Below are 13,994 nucleotides of genomic sequence, written 5' to 3' on the forward strand. Positions count from 1 at the left end.
TTCCTATATATTCCTATGTAAAACTTTGATCCCCCATTTGACCCCACCCTGCCCCCGGGGGTCATGATTTGAACAAACTTGAATCTACAATACCCGACAATGCTTCCATATCAATATGACTAAACATGGGTTTGCTGTTCTTGAGAAAAAGATTTTTAAAGATTTTTTCCTATATACTTCTATGTAAAACTTTGATCCTTCATTCTGACCCCACCCTAACCCCGGGGGTCATGAGGATGCTTACATATCAATATGACTAAACAAGGCTTTGCTGTTCTTGAGAAGATTTTAAAAGATTTTTCCTATATATTCCTATGTAAAACTTTGATCCCCCATTTGACCCCACCCTACCCCCGGGGGTCATGATTTGAACAAACTTGAATCTACAATACCCGACAATGCTTCCATATCAATATGACTAAACATGGCTTTGCTGTTCTTGAGAAGTAGATTTTTTCATATATACTTCTATGTAAAACTTTGATCCTTCATTCTGACCCCACCCTACCCCCGGGGGTCATGATTTGAATAAACTTGAATCTTCAATACCTGAGAATGCTTCCATATCAATATGACTAAACATGGGTTTGCTGTTCTTGAGAAGAAGATTTTTAAAAGTTTTTTCCTATGTATTCCTATGTAAAACTTTGATCCCCCCTTGTGGCCCAACCCTACCCCCAGAGGTCATGATTTGAACAAATTTGAATCTATACTATCTGAGGATGCTTACATATCAATATGACAAATCATGGCTTTGCTGTTCTTGAGAGGAAGATTTTTTCCTTTATATTCCTATGTAAAACTTTGATCCCCCACTGTGGCCTTTTGGGCCTGTGGTTCTTGAGAAGATTTTTAAGATATGCCACCAAATTTTCACTATTTCTGAATTATCTCCCCTTGAATGAGGGTGTGGTCCTTCATTTGAACAAACTTGAATCCCCTTCACCCAAGGATGCTTTGTGGCAAGTTTGGTTGAAATTGGCACAGTGGTTCTGGAGAAGAAGTCGAAAATGTGAAGAGTTTACAGACAGACGGACGGACAGCTAGACAGACAGACAGACGGACTACAGACAAAATGTGATCAGAAAAGCTCACTTGAGCTTTCAGCTCAGGTGAGCTAAAAAAAGATGACTGCCCTTAAAAATGACTTCAAATTGTACAAAATTTAAATGTAATGTCAGGTTGATCGATGTGATTTTGTAACATCAGGTGGATCGATACTTTTTGGATGCAAGTCATTGTGACGTAGGCAACCTAATTTACACGATATAAAGTAAATTTTTTATCAAATAGAGTATGTATGCAACTCATTAAAGAATACTTTAAAATACAAAAATTGGAAGTTGTATTACTTACTGTTTCTAAAATTTCATATCTTTTCTTTGAATTTAATATGTTAATCTGCAAAAATAATAATAATCATTATAAAACACTTTATGACTTCAGTGAGTTCTATAACATCTAAAAAATTCTGCTAAATACATACATGTATATGTTTTCTTATTAATCATTTTGCCATGTATATACAAAGTACATTCAACTTATACATAAAAGATTACAAAGCTCACCTTGACGAATGATGTTACCTGTAAGGCGAATCCAACCAAATGCTTTTCTGGGATTTTGCATAGATACAGCATTCATGAAAGTTTGGTTTGGGTAAGACTTAAAGTTTAATTAAGAATGAACCTGCCCCCAAAATTTGAAGTGTTCAACAACCCTGAAAATGTAGATCAAAGGAAAACTGGTAATGTGTATCCCAAGATGTATCATCCCTGCGAGTTTGATCCAAATAGGTTAATACTTTATCCACAGATACTTTGTAATGAACATTCTCCAAAAACTTAAACCTGCTTAATTGTCCAGAAAATGTAAGTCAGATCCAGCAACCAATCCCTATATGCATCATCCATGCAAAGGTTGGTCCAGGTAAGGCTTATAGTTACTTGAGAATGGATCCACTCCAAAAACTTAAAACTGTTCAATCACTATGAAAAAGGTGAGTCAGATCCAGCATCCAAAACAAGTCTGGAAGTGTGCATCCTTAGACGCATCATCTCTGCAAGTTTGGCACCAAAGGCCTTATAGTTACTTGGGAATAAACCTACTCCAAAAACTTGTACCTTGTCACTCATCTGGAAAATGTAGGTCCAAAGTAAGTGTGGTATTGTGCATCCCTAAATGCTGCAAGTTTGTTGCAAATTAGTTCCAGGTAAGGCTTATAGCTACTGTAAACAAACTATAATTAGTGTTATCTTTTATTCGCAAATCGTCAGTTTGAAATCAATCCACGACAATTAATTTTTGCGACTGAGGAAACATTCTCTACAAATACAACCAAAATAATTGGTCTGCAGCAGTTAATATTCGTGGGTTTAAGTAGGTCGCCAAACTCATAGATATTTCTACAGGTTGAGGAATCTACCTTATATGGATTGTTGTCATTGTGCACAGAGGTGCTTACAGCAAACAATTGTCCAATCCAATGAATGAGCCGAAAAGCATGATGGTCTACTACATGTTTATATTTTACTGCAAACACGTGGGTCAGGCAAATTTAGGACACGATGATTTCAAATGACTGCAGGAAAGTCAACTAATAATCATTTTTAATGTTTTTGTGAAAAATACAAAGAATAGGAACTAATTAAGATTTCCCGTGCTCACATTAACAAACAAAGACAATTTTCCGTGTTAAATAGTTCGTTGAAATACTGCTCACAAAGTCCTCACAAGTAAATAAGAATCCAGTTTTTATACCTTGATATTCATAAATTTGCCATGCTACTGGTGTTATTCGTTGTTGCTTTATTATTTGTTTACAAGAAATTAAAAGTCAATGCATTTATAAAAAAAGAAAGTTTATTGCTGCACTGCATTTATTTTCCATAGTAATTCTTATGTATTACACATTAATTCTCATGTACATTGATCATAGAACGTGTATTGAGTAGCATATATATCGTAGTAAACAATGACAATATGTGAGTACACCTCAGAGTCGATTGTTTTGGACCAGGAAATACTAGTAGTCATGTGAAATTCATATTCACTGATAGTACAGCAAAGGAAAAGCTGCCAGGCAATTGTCAACAAACGGACTTGTACAATAGAGTGTTGAAAACCCAAATTTTACCGCTGTAAAACATTTGTATGTAAATGTGAGCATGGAATTCGTAGATAATGATGTACATATTGTATTAAGTGTGCAAAATGTTTGGATAAATGCAACATGTCTTTCCGAGAGCGATTTGAAAAACTGGCCTTTTTGAAACGTACATGCAGTATTTTTGTAGTAACCCATAATGCAACTCGTTTAGCTGACTGGTCGGTTTGTCAGTCACGTTGGTGCCTCATTTAGCATGTAAATTTATTCTGACATCACAGGAAATAGTTTCCTCAACCTGTTCTAGCACATGGATAAAAGTTGTTTTACAGTACTTGGGAATGGAGCTGCTTAAAAAATGTTTAACCCTCCAAAAATTTTAACATTAATCTGGACATTCTTATGGAAAATATTGGTTGAAAATGCAGAATCTGAAACCTAACTGGTACAATGAAACATACTAGATGCATCATCCATGCATCTCTGATTAAAAAAAGGCAGCATACAGTTACTTTGAAAGAAAGCTGCTCTAAAAATTTTAACCTGGGATGCCAGCACTAAGGGTATAGCAGTAATAGCATATGGTCCCCCAACTTTGTCAAGGTGAGCTAAAAAGAATAATAGGCTACACTTGCATAATCAATGGGTTACACCCATAGAATTAACCATAAAGAATGGTTGCTGAAGCAACAGCCATATGCTGCAGGCCAAACTGACCTGAAATACATGGTCTACAGCTGTGTGAGCAAAACAGGACTTCTTTGCCTTCAGCATGGTGGCAGCTTCTTCACATTCCTGTGGTTTTGTCCGTGGTATGCTGGCGTTCCTATTGATGGCATTGTCTAACTCTGTACTGGCCTTCTCAAAGTCTTTCTGGGAGTCCTTTACTTGTTTTATGTCTCTGTTGAAAAAAATTGCTACTCATATTTTATTGTTCAAAGACAGGTAATGTGCAATCATTTAAATCGAAGTGTCAGCTAAATCATTTTAATTTTTTTTCTATTTTGATACTAATCAATTTTTATTGGTAGCATGAAGAAGGCAAAATTAGATCACATTTTACCCAATATAGACACAATTTTTTTGTTGTTGTGTATATAATTCAACAAATATAAATTGTGGAATTGCCACAGAAATCTTCTAGTTTTTTTGTTGTTGTTGTTGTTGTTTTTTTTTTCTTTATCAGTATTCCTTTATGAAATAGAAATAAATACATCAATGGAAAAATAAAACTTTAATGTTGTTAAATTAAAACTTTTAATACTGCTTACTTGTACAAATGCATTACTGTAAACATATTATATTTGGCTGTGTATTCCTTTTAGTGCCTTTGACGGAAAGCAACTTCCGCTAATTCAAGTACAATGCTAAATATCTTGCACATATCCACAAGAATAAGAACTTTAAGTAATGTGCTGAATCAAATCTATTCTAACTTGTTTAAAAATCAATTTCCTCCAAATACTGTACAAGCTATATATAATACATCTACAGGATTCTAACATGAACTGTTAAAGCAATAAGTTCACTTAATTAAATCAAAATAAGCTCAAGCTATTTTAAACAAGAGACCCATGGGCCACCTGAGTTACTTTTTCCTAATATACATATATTCCTAAATTTGGTCGCCTATTGTAGCCCCATCCTATACAAAGGGGCTGTGATTTGAACAAAAGTGATTCTCCATATAAGAGGAGGCTTCCACATTAATATGATTCATCATGGTTTTGCTGTTCTTTACAAGAAGATTTTTCCCTATATAATTCCTATTGTGGCCCCACCCTACCCCCAAAGACTATGAACTGAAAAATTTACAATATATACTTCCTAAATATGCTTTCACCTAGTCTCATCTTTTCTGGTCCAGTGGTTCTTGAGAAGAAGACTTTTTAAAAATGTTTTTTATATATTTCAATGGAAAACTCTGATTCCCTATTGTGGTCCAACCCTACCCCGGGACCATGATCTTAACAATTTACAATCTACATTACCTCCGGAAGCTTCCACATAATTTCAGCTTTTCTGGTCGCAGTTTTTGTGAAGAAGATTTTTTTTTTAAAATTTCCTACATACGCTGTATTTTAATGTAAAAATTTGATTCCCTATTGTGGTCCCACCCTACCCCTGGGGCCCATGGCCTGCACAATTTAGAATCTACACTACCTTAGGAAGCTTTCATATAAGTTTCAACTTTTCTGGCCCAGTGGTTCTTGAGAAGAGGATTTTCAATGACTAGGGATGGCAACGAATATTCGAACATTCGAATATTCATTCGATGAGTTGATATTCGAATATGAATTTAAGATTCGAATATTCGGTGTTTTTCAGATTTCATATTGTGATTAATAAATTTTGGAATTATCCCTGTTTAATTCACTAGCGATCAATTTCGATAGCCTGATTTCTATCACTACTTTCTTATCTTATATCTACTAAATAACGTGTATTTTGTTTTGAATAAGGTGTTAATGAATTGTACAATTATGCTTTATATATAATACAAAACATGCTTTCATAGTTTTCATCAGTTAAATACGATCGGATCTAGAACAGAGGACAACAAAATTAAAAAACTTCTTCGAATGTCTAAAACGTGAAGAGTATACATACTTATCTAAACAAATTTAATTGATCATTAAATGAATGTCCGATATAGAATTAGTCTGTAATTAATATAGTAAAGGGCTTAATTTCAGAATAAATGTGTAAATTACTTGATTATCTCGGGTTGTACAAAATCCTGAGTTTTATATTCATTATCGGGAAATTAGTTAATAACCTAGGAAAAATGTCTATGGAAATATTTGATTATATTTTAAAAACATTGTATCAAAGATTAAAATCATATCTCTTATTAGGCAGATAATTGTAATTTATTACACGTATTGAAATCTGAACATTATACCGTTACGACTATCTTGCCTTTTTATAAGACGACTGCTTCCTCAGTTGGAGCTACTATATATACACGTTTCATTTGTTAAAATTATACCTTTCTACATTTAAATCAATTATTTATTTCAAACATTGACAAATATCAAAAGGAATTTTATTGTACACCTACAAAAGTCTTCATACAATTTTACTTCCAATATAAGTATACCTACGCTAAACCTTTCATGAGAGTAGGATGATGCACGCATATTTAAAATAAAACAGATTTTATTTATTTTATCGAATATTCGAATATATTCGAATACTTTCATTGAATATTCAAATATGAATTATTGACAAAATTGACATCCCTATCAATGACCCTACCCTATTTTGCCTTTTCCTGAATATTTTCATTTGGAAGGGGGCTTGGTCCTTCATTTTAACACTTTAAAATCCCCTTTACCCAGGGATGCTTTGTACCAACTTTGGTTTAAATTGGTTCAGTGGTTCTTCAGACAATGTTGAACATGTGAAAAGTTTACAGACCGATGGACAGACAGATGGAGAGATGGATAGACAATGGGTGATCAGAAAAGTTCACTTGAGCTTTCAGCTCAGGTGAGCTAACAATACTCACTGCTTCACAAAATTGTTGAGATTTTTACAAACAGATCTATTAGCTTGGTCCATTAAAATCTAAAAAGAGAGCAAAAGCAAACATTAAGATTTCCGATACTCAGTCTAACATTTTGGTTATGTTACACACATGTATTTTACTTGAGACAAGTAATTTGAAAGTTTGCGTATATTCAACGATATACATGTACATTTAAGTCTCAGAATAACTAATCACAGTAGCTAGATACGACAAAGGAAGGCAGTGTTAAAAAAATGAAACTTAAATAAATTTAATCAAATAGAAACCATTAAATCCAAATTAGATTGTACTTACATTAAAGAACTTTAGCATCTCTCCCATTTCATGGGCAAATTTATTCAAACAGTTCTGTAAATAAAAAAAATCATACTGATATTAATTACTTGTACAGAACACACAATAAATATAAAGTAGAGAGTAACATTTACAAGTATTTCATGCAGAAATTAATCTTCTGAAAATCAGCCTTCATTTGCATGCATTAGCATAAAATGCCTTTACCATTAACCAGAGGCCTAAGGGCCACAAAACTCACCAGTCAGGTTAACCCTGCTCATCTTGAAAGGAAGAGTTTTACATTTTTTTTCTAAAGAATATATATATATATATATATATATATATATATATATATATATATATATATATATATATATATATATATATATATATATATATAGATCTCCACTTTTAGAATTTTCCAGCAGTAAATGATTGAGTTAAATAGTTATACTCCATTGAACTTACTTTAGTTGAGCAATTGATAAATACTTGTTTATAAATTCCACAGCTGTAACACAGTAAAAAAACTTACTAGTATTCACATATCTTTTTGTTTATTATTAATCCTTCTTTTTTTTAAATTAAAGTAGAAGAATGTATGTATTTTTCAGGCTATTGAGAGGAAGATTTTTCCTTTATAATTCTATACATTGACCCCCCTAATGTGGCCCCATCCTAGCCCATGGGGCTATGATTTAAACAAACTTATTAAACAGGTTTGTTCCTGAGCCTTTGAGCAGATTTTTGTCTTGACCTCTGTTTAAAAAATTCTGCATAATGTTTTAATTCTTACAATAAATTTGGATTCTACAATGCTAATTAAACTATATTCAATTAAATCCCAATGATTAAATTCCATATCGAAAGCATTAAGTGAGGAACTATATTTTGTGGCAGAAGGTTTTATAAAAGAAAATGATCAGTTTTTCTCTTTCGAAGTTTTTACAGTATTGTTAAGTTTGGATTCCTATTTTTACATGCAGTCTGCACACAGTTATTTTGTGCAGTGAACTGTTTTATATTGGTCCTTAATTATATATTAACTGTGATGAATTCTATCATCATATTTGGAAAAATATAACAAATATATTGTGAAGGTCCTGGGGAAAAAATAGCCCAGTCTAAGCTTAAAATTAGCACTATTTTAGTTATATGTAAAAAATTACATCACAGACTCCCACTTTTAATTTAATTTTCTTTTCTGAATATATAAGATAATTTTAACAATTCTGCTTAAATTCAGAAAAATGTCATAACTTTCAAATGATTTTATTCATTTGTTAAATTTTTAATGCCAGAAAATGACATTTTTTGAGTGCAGAAAGGTCAAATAATTGACTATGCAAAGTAATTTGAAACTTTTTTTGGTTGTCACAAATTTTAATGTGACTATTCAAGGGAAAAAAGACTGTGTTTGTTAATATAATTTATTTGGATAAAAAATATTAGAGGAAAAACTTTGAAAAATTTATTTATATGTGTTACACGTAATTACAGTGCAAAAAGGTCATATTAAATGCTTCGTAGCACCAAAAGAAGCACATTGACCCCCATTTTTTGTTCTGATTTTTAATTCAGCTATGTGTGTAGATTCTAAAAATATACTTGATAAAAAATTCTCAATACTTTTTATAACAGGATCCAACCTTCTTAAATTGTCACTCAGTAAGGAAACACATCAAGTTTTGTCTTTTCTGGCCACATGGTTCTTGAGGAGATTTAATATTACCCAACTATATTTTCACTTTTTTTTTTTACTTTCATTTGAACATTGTTGAATCCCATTTGTGGCAAACTTGGTTGGAATTGGCTCTGTGGTTCTGGAGAAGTTGAAAATATGAAAAGCTTACAGTTGACATAGGATAGACAGAGATAGATGCTGGACAGTATTTGATCATTAAAGCTCACCTGAGCCACTAAAATACATGAAAATACAACAAAAACATGTATTATTTTGGGGTAACATTTTGGGCACAAATGCTAAAATCTAGCAGTAATAAGGATCAATCAGTTATAAACATTATACTGCATTTATAGTCATTTTCTACATTTGACATGTACAGTGTATTTAGTACTTCAACAATACAACAATGCACTTGTTATGCACAAAAGAGAGACATCCTCATATTCTTTCAATAATGATGCAAGTATATTTTGATATAATTGTTCACTGAGGAATGCTATATAATTCAGAAAATCATTACATAATCAGGGCAGGCAAAATAAAAAGACAACATGCAATGTGTAATGCTATTGCTTTGGGACATTTTCAAACATTATGAATACTACATGTACTTAATATTCATAAATTACATGGGCATGGAAATCACTCATTCAGATTGCTAAAGATGAATTATCTTACTACATGTATTCAAAATACATTTCTTTACAGAATTAATTGCTTTCTATTTTTCTATTCATGATAACTAGAACTTCTAGGTCAAATGAACTAGGAAGTGTGCAAATCAAAAAGACTCTGGCAATTGTGTGTGTTGCAAAGTGCAGTGTCTGACGTGGGAGGATGATTAGAAATGTCTTCATTTATATGCTTGGAACAGGAAATATAGTGTGTTAGATCAATCACTTTGTTGGAACAGACAGGATTGAAAAAGCACTGAATATAAGGTGACCATGCTAAAAAGAAAAGAACAAAACCTGGTCTCATTCCTGCTAGAAGTTGCTAAGATTAGCAAATGTAGCAGGAACTAGACCAACTGCATTGTGGGATACTTACTGATACCATTGTATCATCCTATCATTGTGAAAACAAAATATGGTTATTTCAGTACATGTGACCTTTAACAATTCCATGCATCTTTTAAACAAAAAATAGCTTACAGGTAACTTCCTTGCACCAATACTGAAAAAGCTATTAATTAAATCTTAAAATCCCATGAAGATGAGTAAGTAATATAGCCACATATTATTTTATTCCACTATGTTTGAACTTTATCTACAGGTTAAATCTAAAAATAAGTCCTGGTGACTAAAAACAGTGCTTTTTATATTTCTTCTTCCATTCTAACCAAGAATGGCAACAAAAATATGTTTCTGAAGGTCACATGAATGTCAAAGTTCAAATGCAGGTCTGATAGGAAATTGACCTATGTGTCACAAAACAGTACTCTAGCAATCTGATTTGGGATTTTAACATATTGTTTATATCCCAGTAGACAGAACATCAATACTTAAAACTACTGGTTTCAAGTGTTGTAGAGAACCTACCGACATCATGCTGTCATCTTTAAAATATGCTGCCAAATCTCGCACACCAGTAACAAAATCACTGAAAAATACCAGTATAAAAACAATGAACTAAAAACACCGAAAAAGAATATCAAATTCAACAAAAAAAAGGTCTAAAGATGAATCCACATTGTTCTTTTATCATTTCAATATTGCTTACATCTCTGGGATTTTAGTATCTCTCTTCATGTGTTACCTTGTAATTATTTTCATTTGTTTTTAATTTTTTTAACAGTTAATTTGTTTTCTAAGGCTGATTGATATATCTGATTGCAATTAAGATGAACTTCAATAAGAAAGGGCATGAGTAGACACATCCTCGCAAACCACGGCCAAAATGTATGATGCTCTCCCATTCTGGAGAGAGCTATGAGCGGACTCCGGACCGTGGTTTGAGACAATGGGGTAGACACACAAGAGAGAATTCAATGGCATTTTTGTATTTTAATTAACTGCTATTTTCACAACCTGATAGACGGAGTGTTTTCCCTTTATTTTAAAGAAAAGGGCTAGAGATCAATTGTAACAGGCTATGGTTTGAGTTTTATGAACAAAATCTTTGTGGACCTTACAACAATTATTTTTAAAATTATTGATTTCTAAGCAGCATTTTTATTTATTTGGCTGGAGGCCGGTTCTTAGGGAAAACCATACTCAAATATTGTGTCTGTTAACTAAGACAACATTCTGTGCGATCCTTACCTACTGGCACGTTTGAATGATTTCCCGGTCTCTATCATCAACGAACATAATTTCACAAGCTGTAAAAAACATTAAATAACTCATACATTATCCAAATAACTCCCTTACTTTACTAAAAATCTCTTTTCTAGTTTTTGATATTTTACTGAAATTTACTTTCAAAAGGAATTCTAGTAAGCTGTTTATCACAGAATGTTTTTGTTTTAATTGATTTATATTAGTAAATAAAATCCTGGACAAATTGACATACATAAATACACATTTATTTACTTAATTAATACAATAGGTTGGGCACAAACTACTGCAGTTGTTATCTTTAAAAGCATTAAGAAATAGCTATCCATAATTTTAAACAAAACAAAGTTTTCAGGAAAAAGACAATTTAATGCTGATGTAAGCTCACTCTTTCTAGTCTGGCTTCTAGGACATCAATGTCATTTTCTGCAGACTCCAAGGAGGCCCTGAAATAACATCAAAGAAAATCAATGTCTAGTTACTATTACCTGGTTATTTTCATTAATGAATTGCTAATATTGCTATTTAATGATATAAACTTCATCTTTTTCTAAATACTTGTTTGAATTTCTTAATTCCTTCAGATATGATTTATCTTGTGAATTCTTAATGTTGGTTTGAATGAAAAGAATAAATACAGTATTTAAAAAGAATCGGATTTTAATAACAGCATCTCTCTAATGGTAAGGACAACCAGGAAATCAACAACAGGTAATTAATTCTATAAGGATGTTAAAAATGGTCAATTAAAAAAAATATAATAAAAACAGAGATCTTCCTTCCAGATTGAGAGAATTTCAATGAATGGATAACTAATATTACATGACAAGGTTCATGTGACATGTGACTTGGGTCATCTATATTGGGAAAGGTGTGGTGACAATAACACATGTAAATACATGTAGATACACCCCTTTACAACCTAACAGGTATATTCCATATACACAAACTGACACCAATTAAGTAATGTTTCCCATTTATCCTGTTACTATGACTGTTTACTTTTGTAGTAATCATGATTTAATGGAACAGTCTTCCTCATAAAAATACTTTGAACTTGTATTTCAATCTGCTCCATCATACCAAATAAATCACGGCAACCGTTACTTAATGTTTTCCTGATAAAGGTCAATGGTGCTGTAGAAAACCAATTTAATAACAGTTAAAATTATACAAATTTAATAATGATAACTACCTATCCTTTAAGTCACTGTTGTTAGTGATACACATATGTATAGTCTTATAGTCTAGAAAAACTGTGACACATGTCAATGGTCTAATAAAGTTATTTAAAATTTTACATGCAAAGATTATCATTTAAATTTGATATATAATATTTGCTTTTACACTAGCCTTTTGAGCATGTACCAGGTACGTCACTTGTCTGTCCTATTATAGTGTTTACCTGAATGACATACTTTGAACTTGACAGTGTATAAACAGTTTAAGGAACTTTTTTTCAGATATATAGAATATGAGACTATAAAAACTATACTTAATATAATTTATTTCATGATATACTGGTCAAGTTGCCTTGTTAAAGCATTACTCAAAAATAAATCTCAGTCCCCCCCCCCCCCCCTTAATGCTAAATAAAGCAAAATTGAACAGGTGCAAATGTATTCGTTACTTTTACATGTACCTACTCTGAGAGGAAGTTTGCACATCAATTTTACAAAAATGTAAATAATACAGAAATAAAATCTTCTGATATATTTTCCTTAAATATTTTTTAAACCCCCTGCTGGAAAAGTGGGGACAGAGTGATGGGGGGTGTACATCTGTATGTCCTTCCATCCATAGCACTTGGGGGTAGCTATTAGGACTGGGACAACATATATCGATAATATCATTTCTGTGTGAGGATGATAAGCATATTGATACATATGTAGAAATATTGAAATGTGACTTATTTTTTCTTTTGTTTACTTAATATTTTGGGTTTAATATATAAGATAAATATGATAAATATAAATATGAAATACACAATAATTAACACCACTTGTATAAAATAATTTTGTTTTACAACAGATATACAGCTTCTATGAATAAATTATTCTTAATTGTGAAGAAATGTTTTGTTCATTTCAATGCAAAACAGTTTCTATAAATAAATTATTCTTAATTGTGAAGAACTGTTTTGTTCATTTCAATGCAAAAAATAAGATTTAATGACCAATTCAAAATATCATGCCTTAAATATCATATGTATTGATATCAAAAAAGTTGTATCGTCCCAGCCCTAGTAGTGCTGCTATTCATTTTTGGAATTTTGCATTGCATTTCCAACAATTTTTATTTTCATTTCCTACATTTTTTATTTTCATTTCGGAATCCGCAATTTTTTTTCCCAACATTTCCGGAATATTTAGAGGTACCTTTCAGCAATTTAATGTTAACCAAGTAGATGGAAATAAAATTTTGATAAGACATAAATAATACACTTATTTCACACAACATTTTTCAATTAAAAATATTACAATACACTGTATATACAGTCAGCACTAAGTCTAATCAAAAGTTTTGTATGAGTTCAATGAGCATGCAATTTTTGTTCACTAAATTTAATAATGTCCACTGAATTATATGTCAGTGAATGTACCAAATTTATGATGGATATCAATGATTTATTCTTGATTTATTTTTTAAAATAAAGTCTTCTATTCTGTTTTCAATGCCTGGAAATTACTTAAATGATAAATGTCGGAGATGAAAACTGTAAAATGACAGAAATAAAAACTATAAAACATCGAAAATGAAAAGTTGAAAATTTTGAAAAATTACGGAAAATGAAATGCAGCCCGTAGTAGCTATCCCTTATCTACAACTCTTCCTAGACCACTGAATAAAACTTAATGAGACTTTCACAGACTCTATATTACTTAAAGCCATTGAGCACATCCTATTTTATGTTTCGATTGGACACATATTTTGGGTTTCTCAAAGCAAATTATAGATACCTAACAAATTCTAAAAAAATATTTCTTTGTGAAATAATTGCAATAATTTCCTGATGAGGCAAACTAAAAATGAAGTAAAGCTCTTACCACTTACAGTGGTCCTACCAAGACTCAAACAGGGATCATGGTTGACAAAATTTTACCCTGATTT

General features: G+C 31.7%; 1 protein-coding gene across 3 annotated transcripts in view; it reads right to left on the reverse strand.

The window, feature by feature from the left end:
- The window catches only part of LOC133172590 (arf-GAP with coiled-coil, ANK repeat and PH domain-containing protein 2-like), a 64,586-nt gene that overhangs the window by 47,889 nt on the left and 2,703 nt on the right, over positions 1 to 13,994 (reverse strand). For 2 of the 3 annotated variants that reach the window (XM_061307515.1, XM_061307514.1), the window contains exons 2-9: positions 11,272 to 11,329; positions 10,869 to 10,927; positions 10,146 to 10,206; positions 9,655 to 9,672; positions 6,936 to 6,989; positions 6,621 to 6,679; positions 3,824 to 4,007; positions 1,357 to 1,401 (exon numbers count right to left, since the gene is read on the reverse strand). In XM_061307515.1, coding sequence (XP_061163499.1) covers positions 1,357 to 1,401; positions 3,824 to 4,007; positions 6,621 to 6,679; positions 6,936 to 6,989; positions 9,655 to 9,672; positions 10,146 to 10,206; positions 10,869 to 10,927; positions 11,272 to 11,329 — 538 coding nt within the window. The remainder of the gene's footprint in view (positions 1 to 1,356; positions 1,402 to 3,823; positions 4,008 to 6,620; positions 6,680 to 6,935; positions 6,990 to 9,654; positions 9,673 to 10,145; positions 10,207 to 10,868; positions 10,928 to 11,271; positions 11,330 to 13,994) is intronic. The other variant, XM_061307516.1, reaches the window with a different exon arrangement.

The sequence above is a fragment of the Saccostrea echinata genome, unplaced genomic scaffold (genome assembly GCF_033153115.1).
Source record: "Saccostrea echinata isolate AGI-Se365-2 ecotype Australia unplaced genomic scaffold, CSIRO_AGI_Sech_v1 ptg000054l, whole genome shotgun sequence".
Taxonomy (NCBI): Eukaryota; Metazoa; Mollusca; class Bivalvia; order Ostreida; family Ostreidae; genus Saccostrea; species Saccostrea echinata.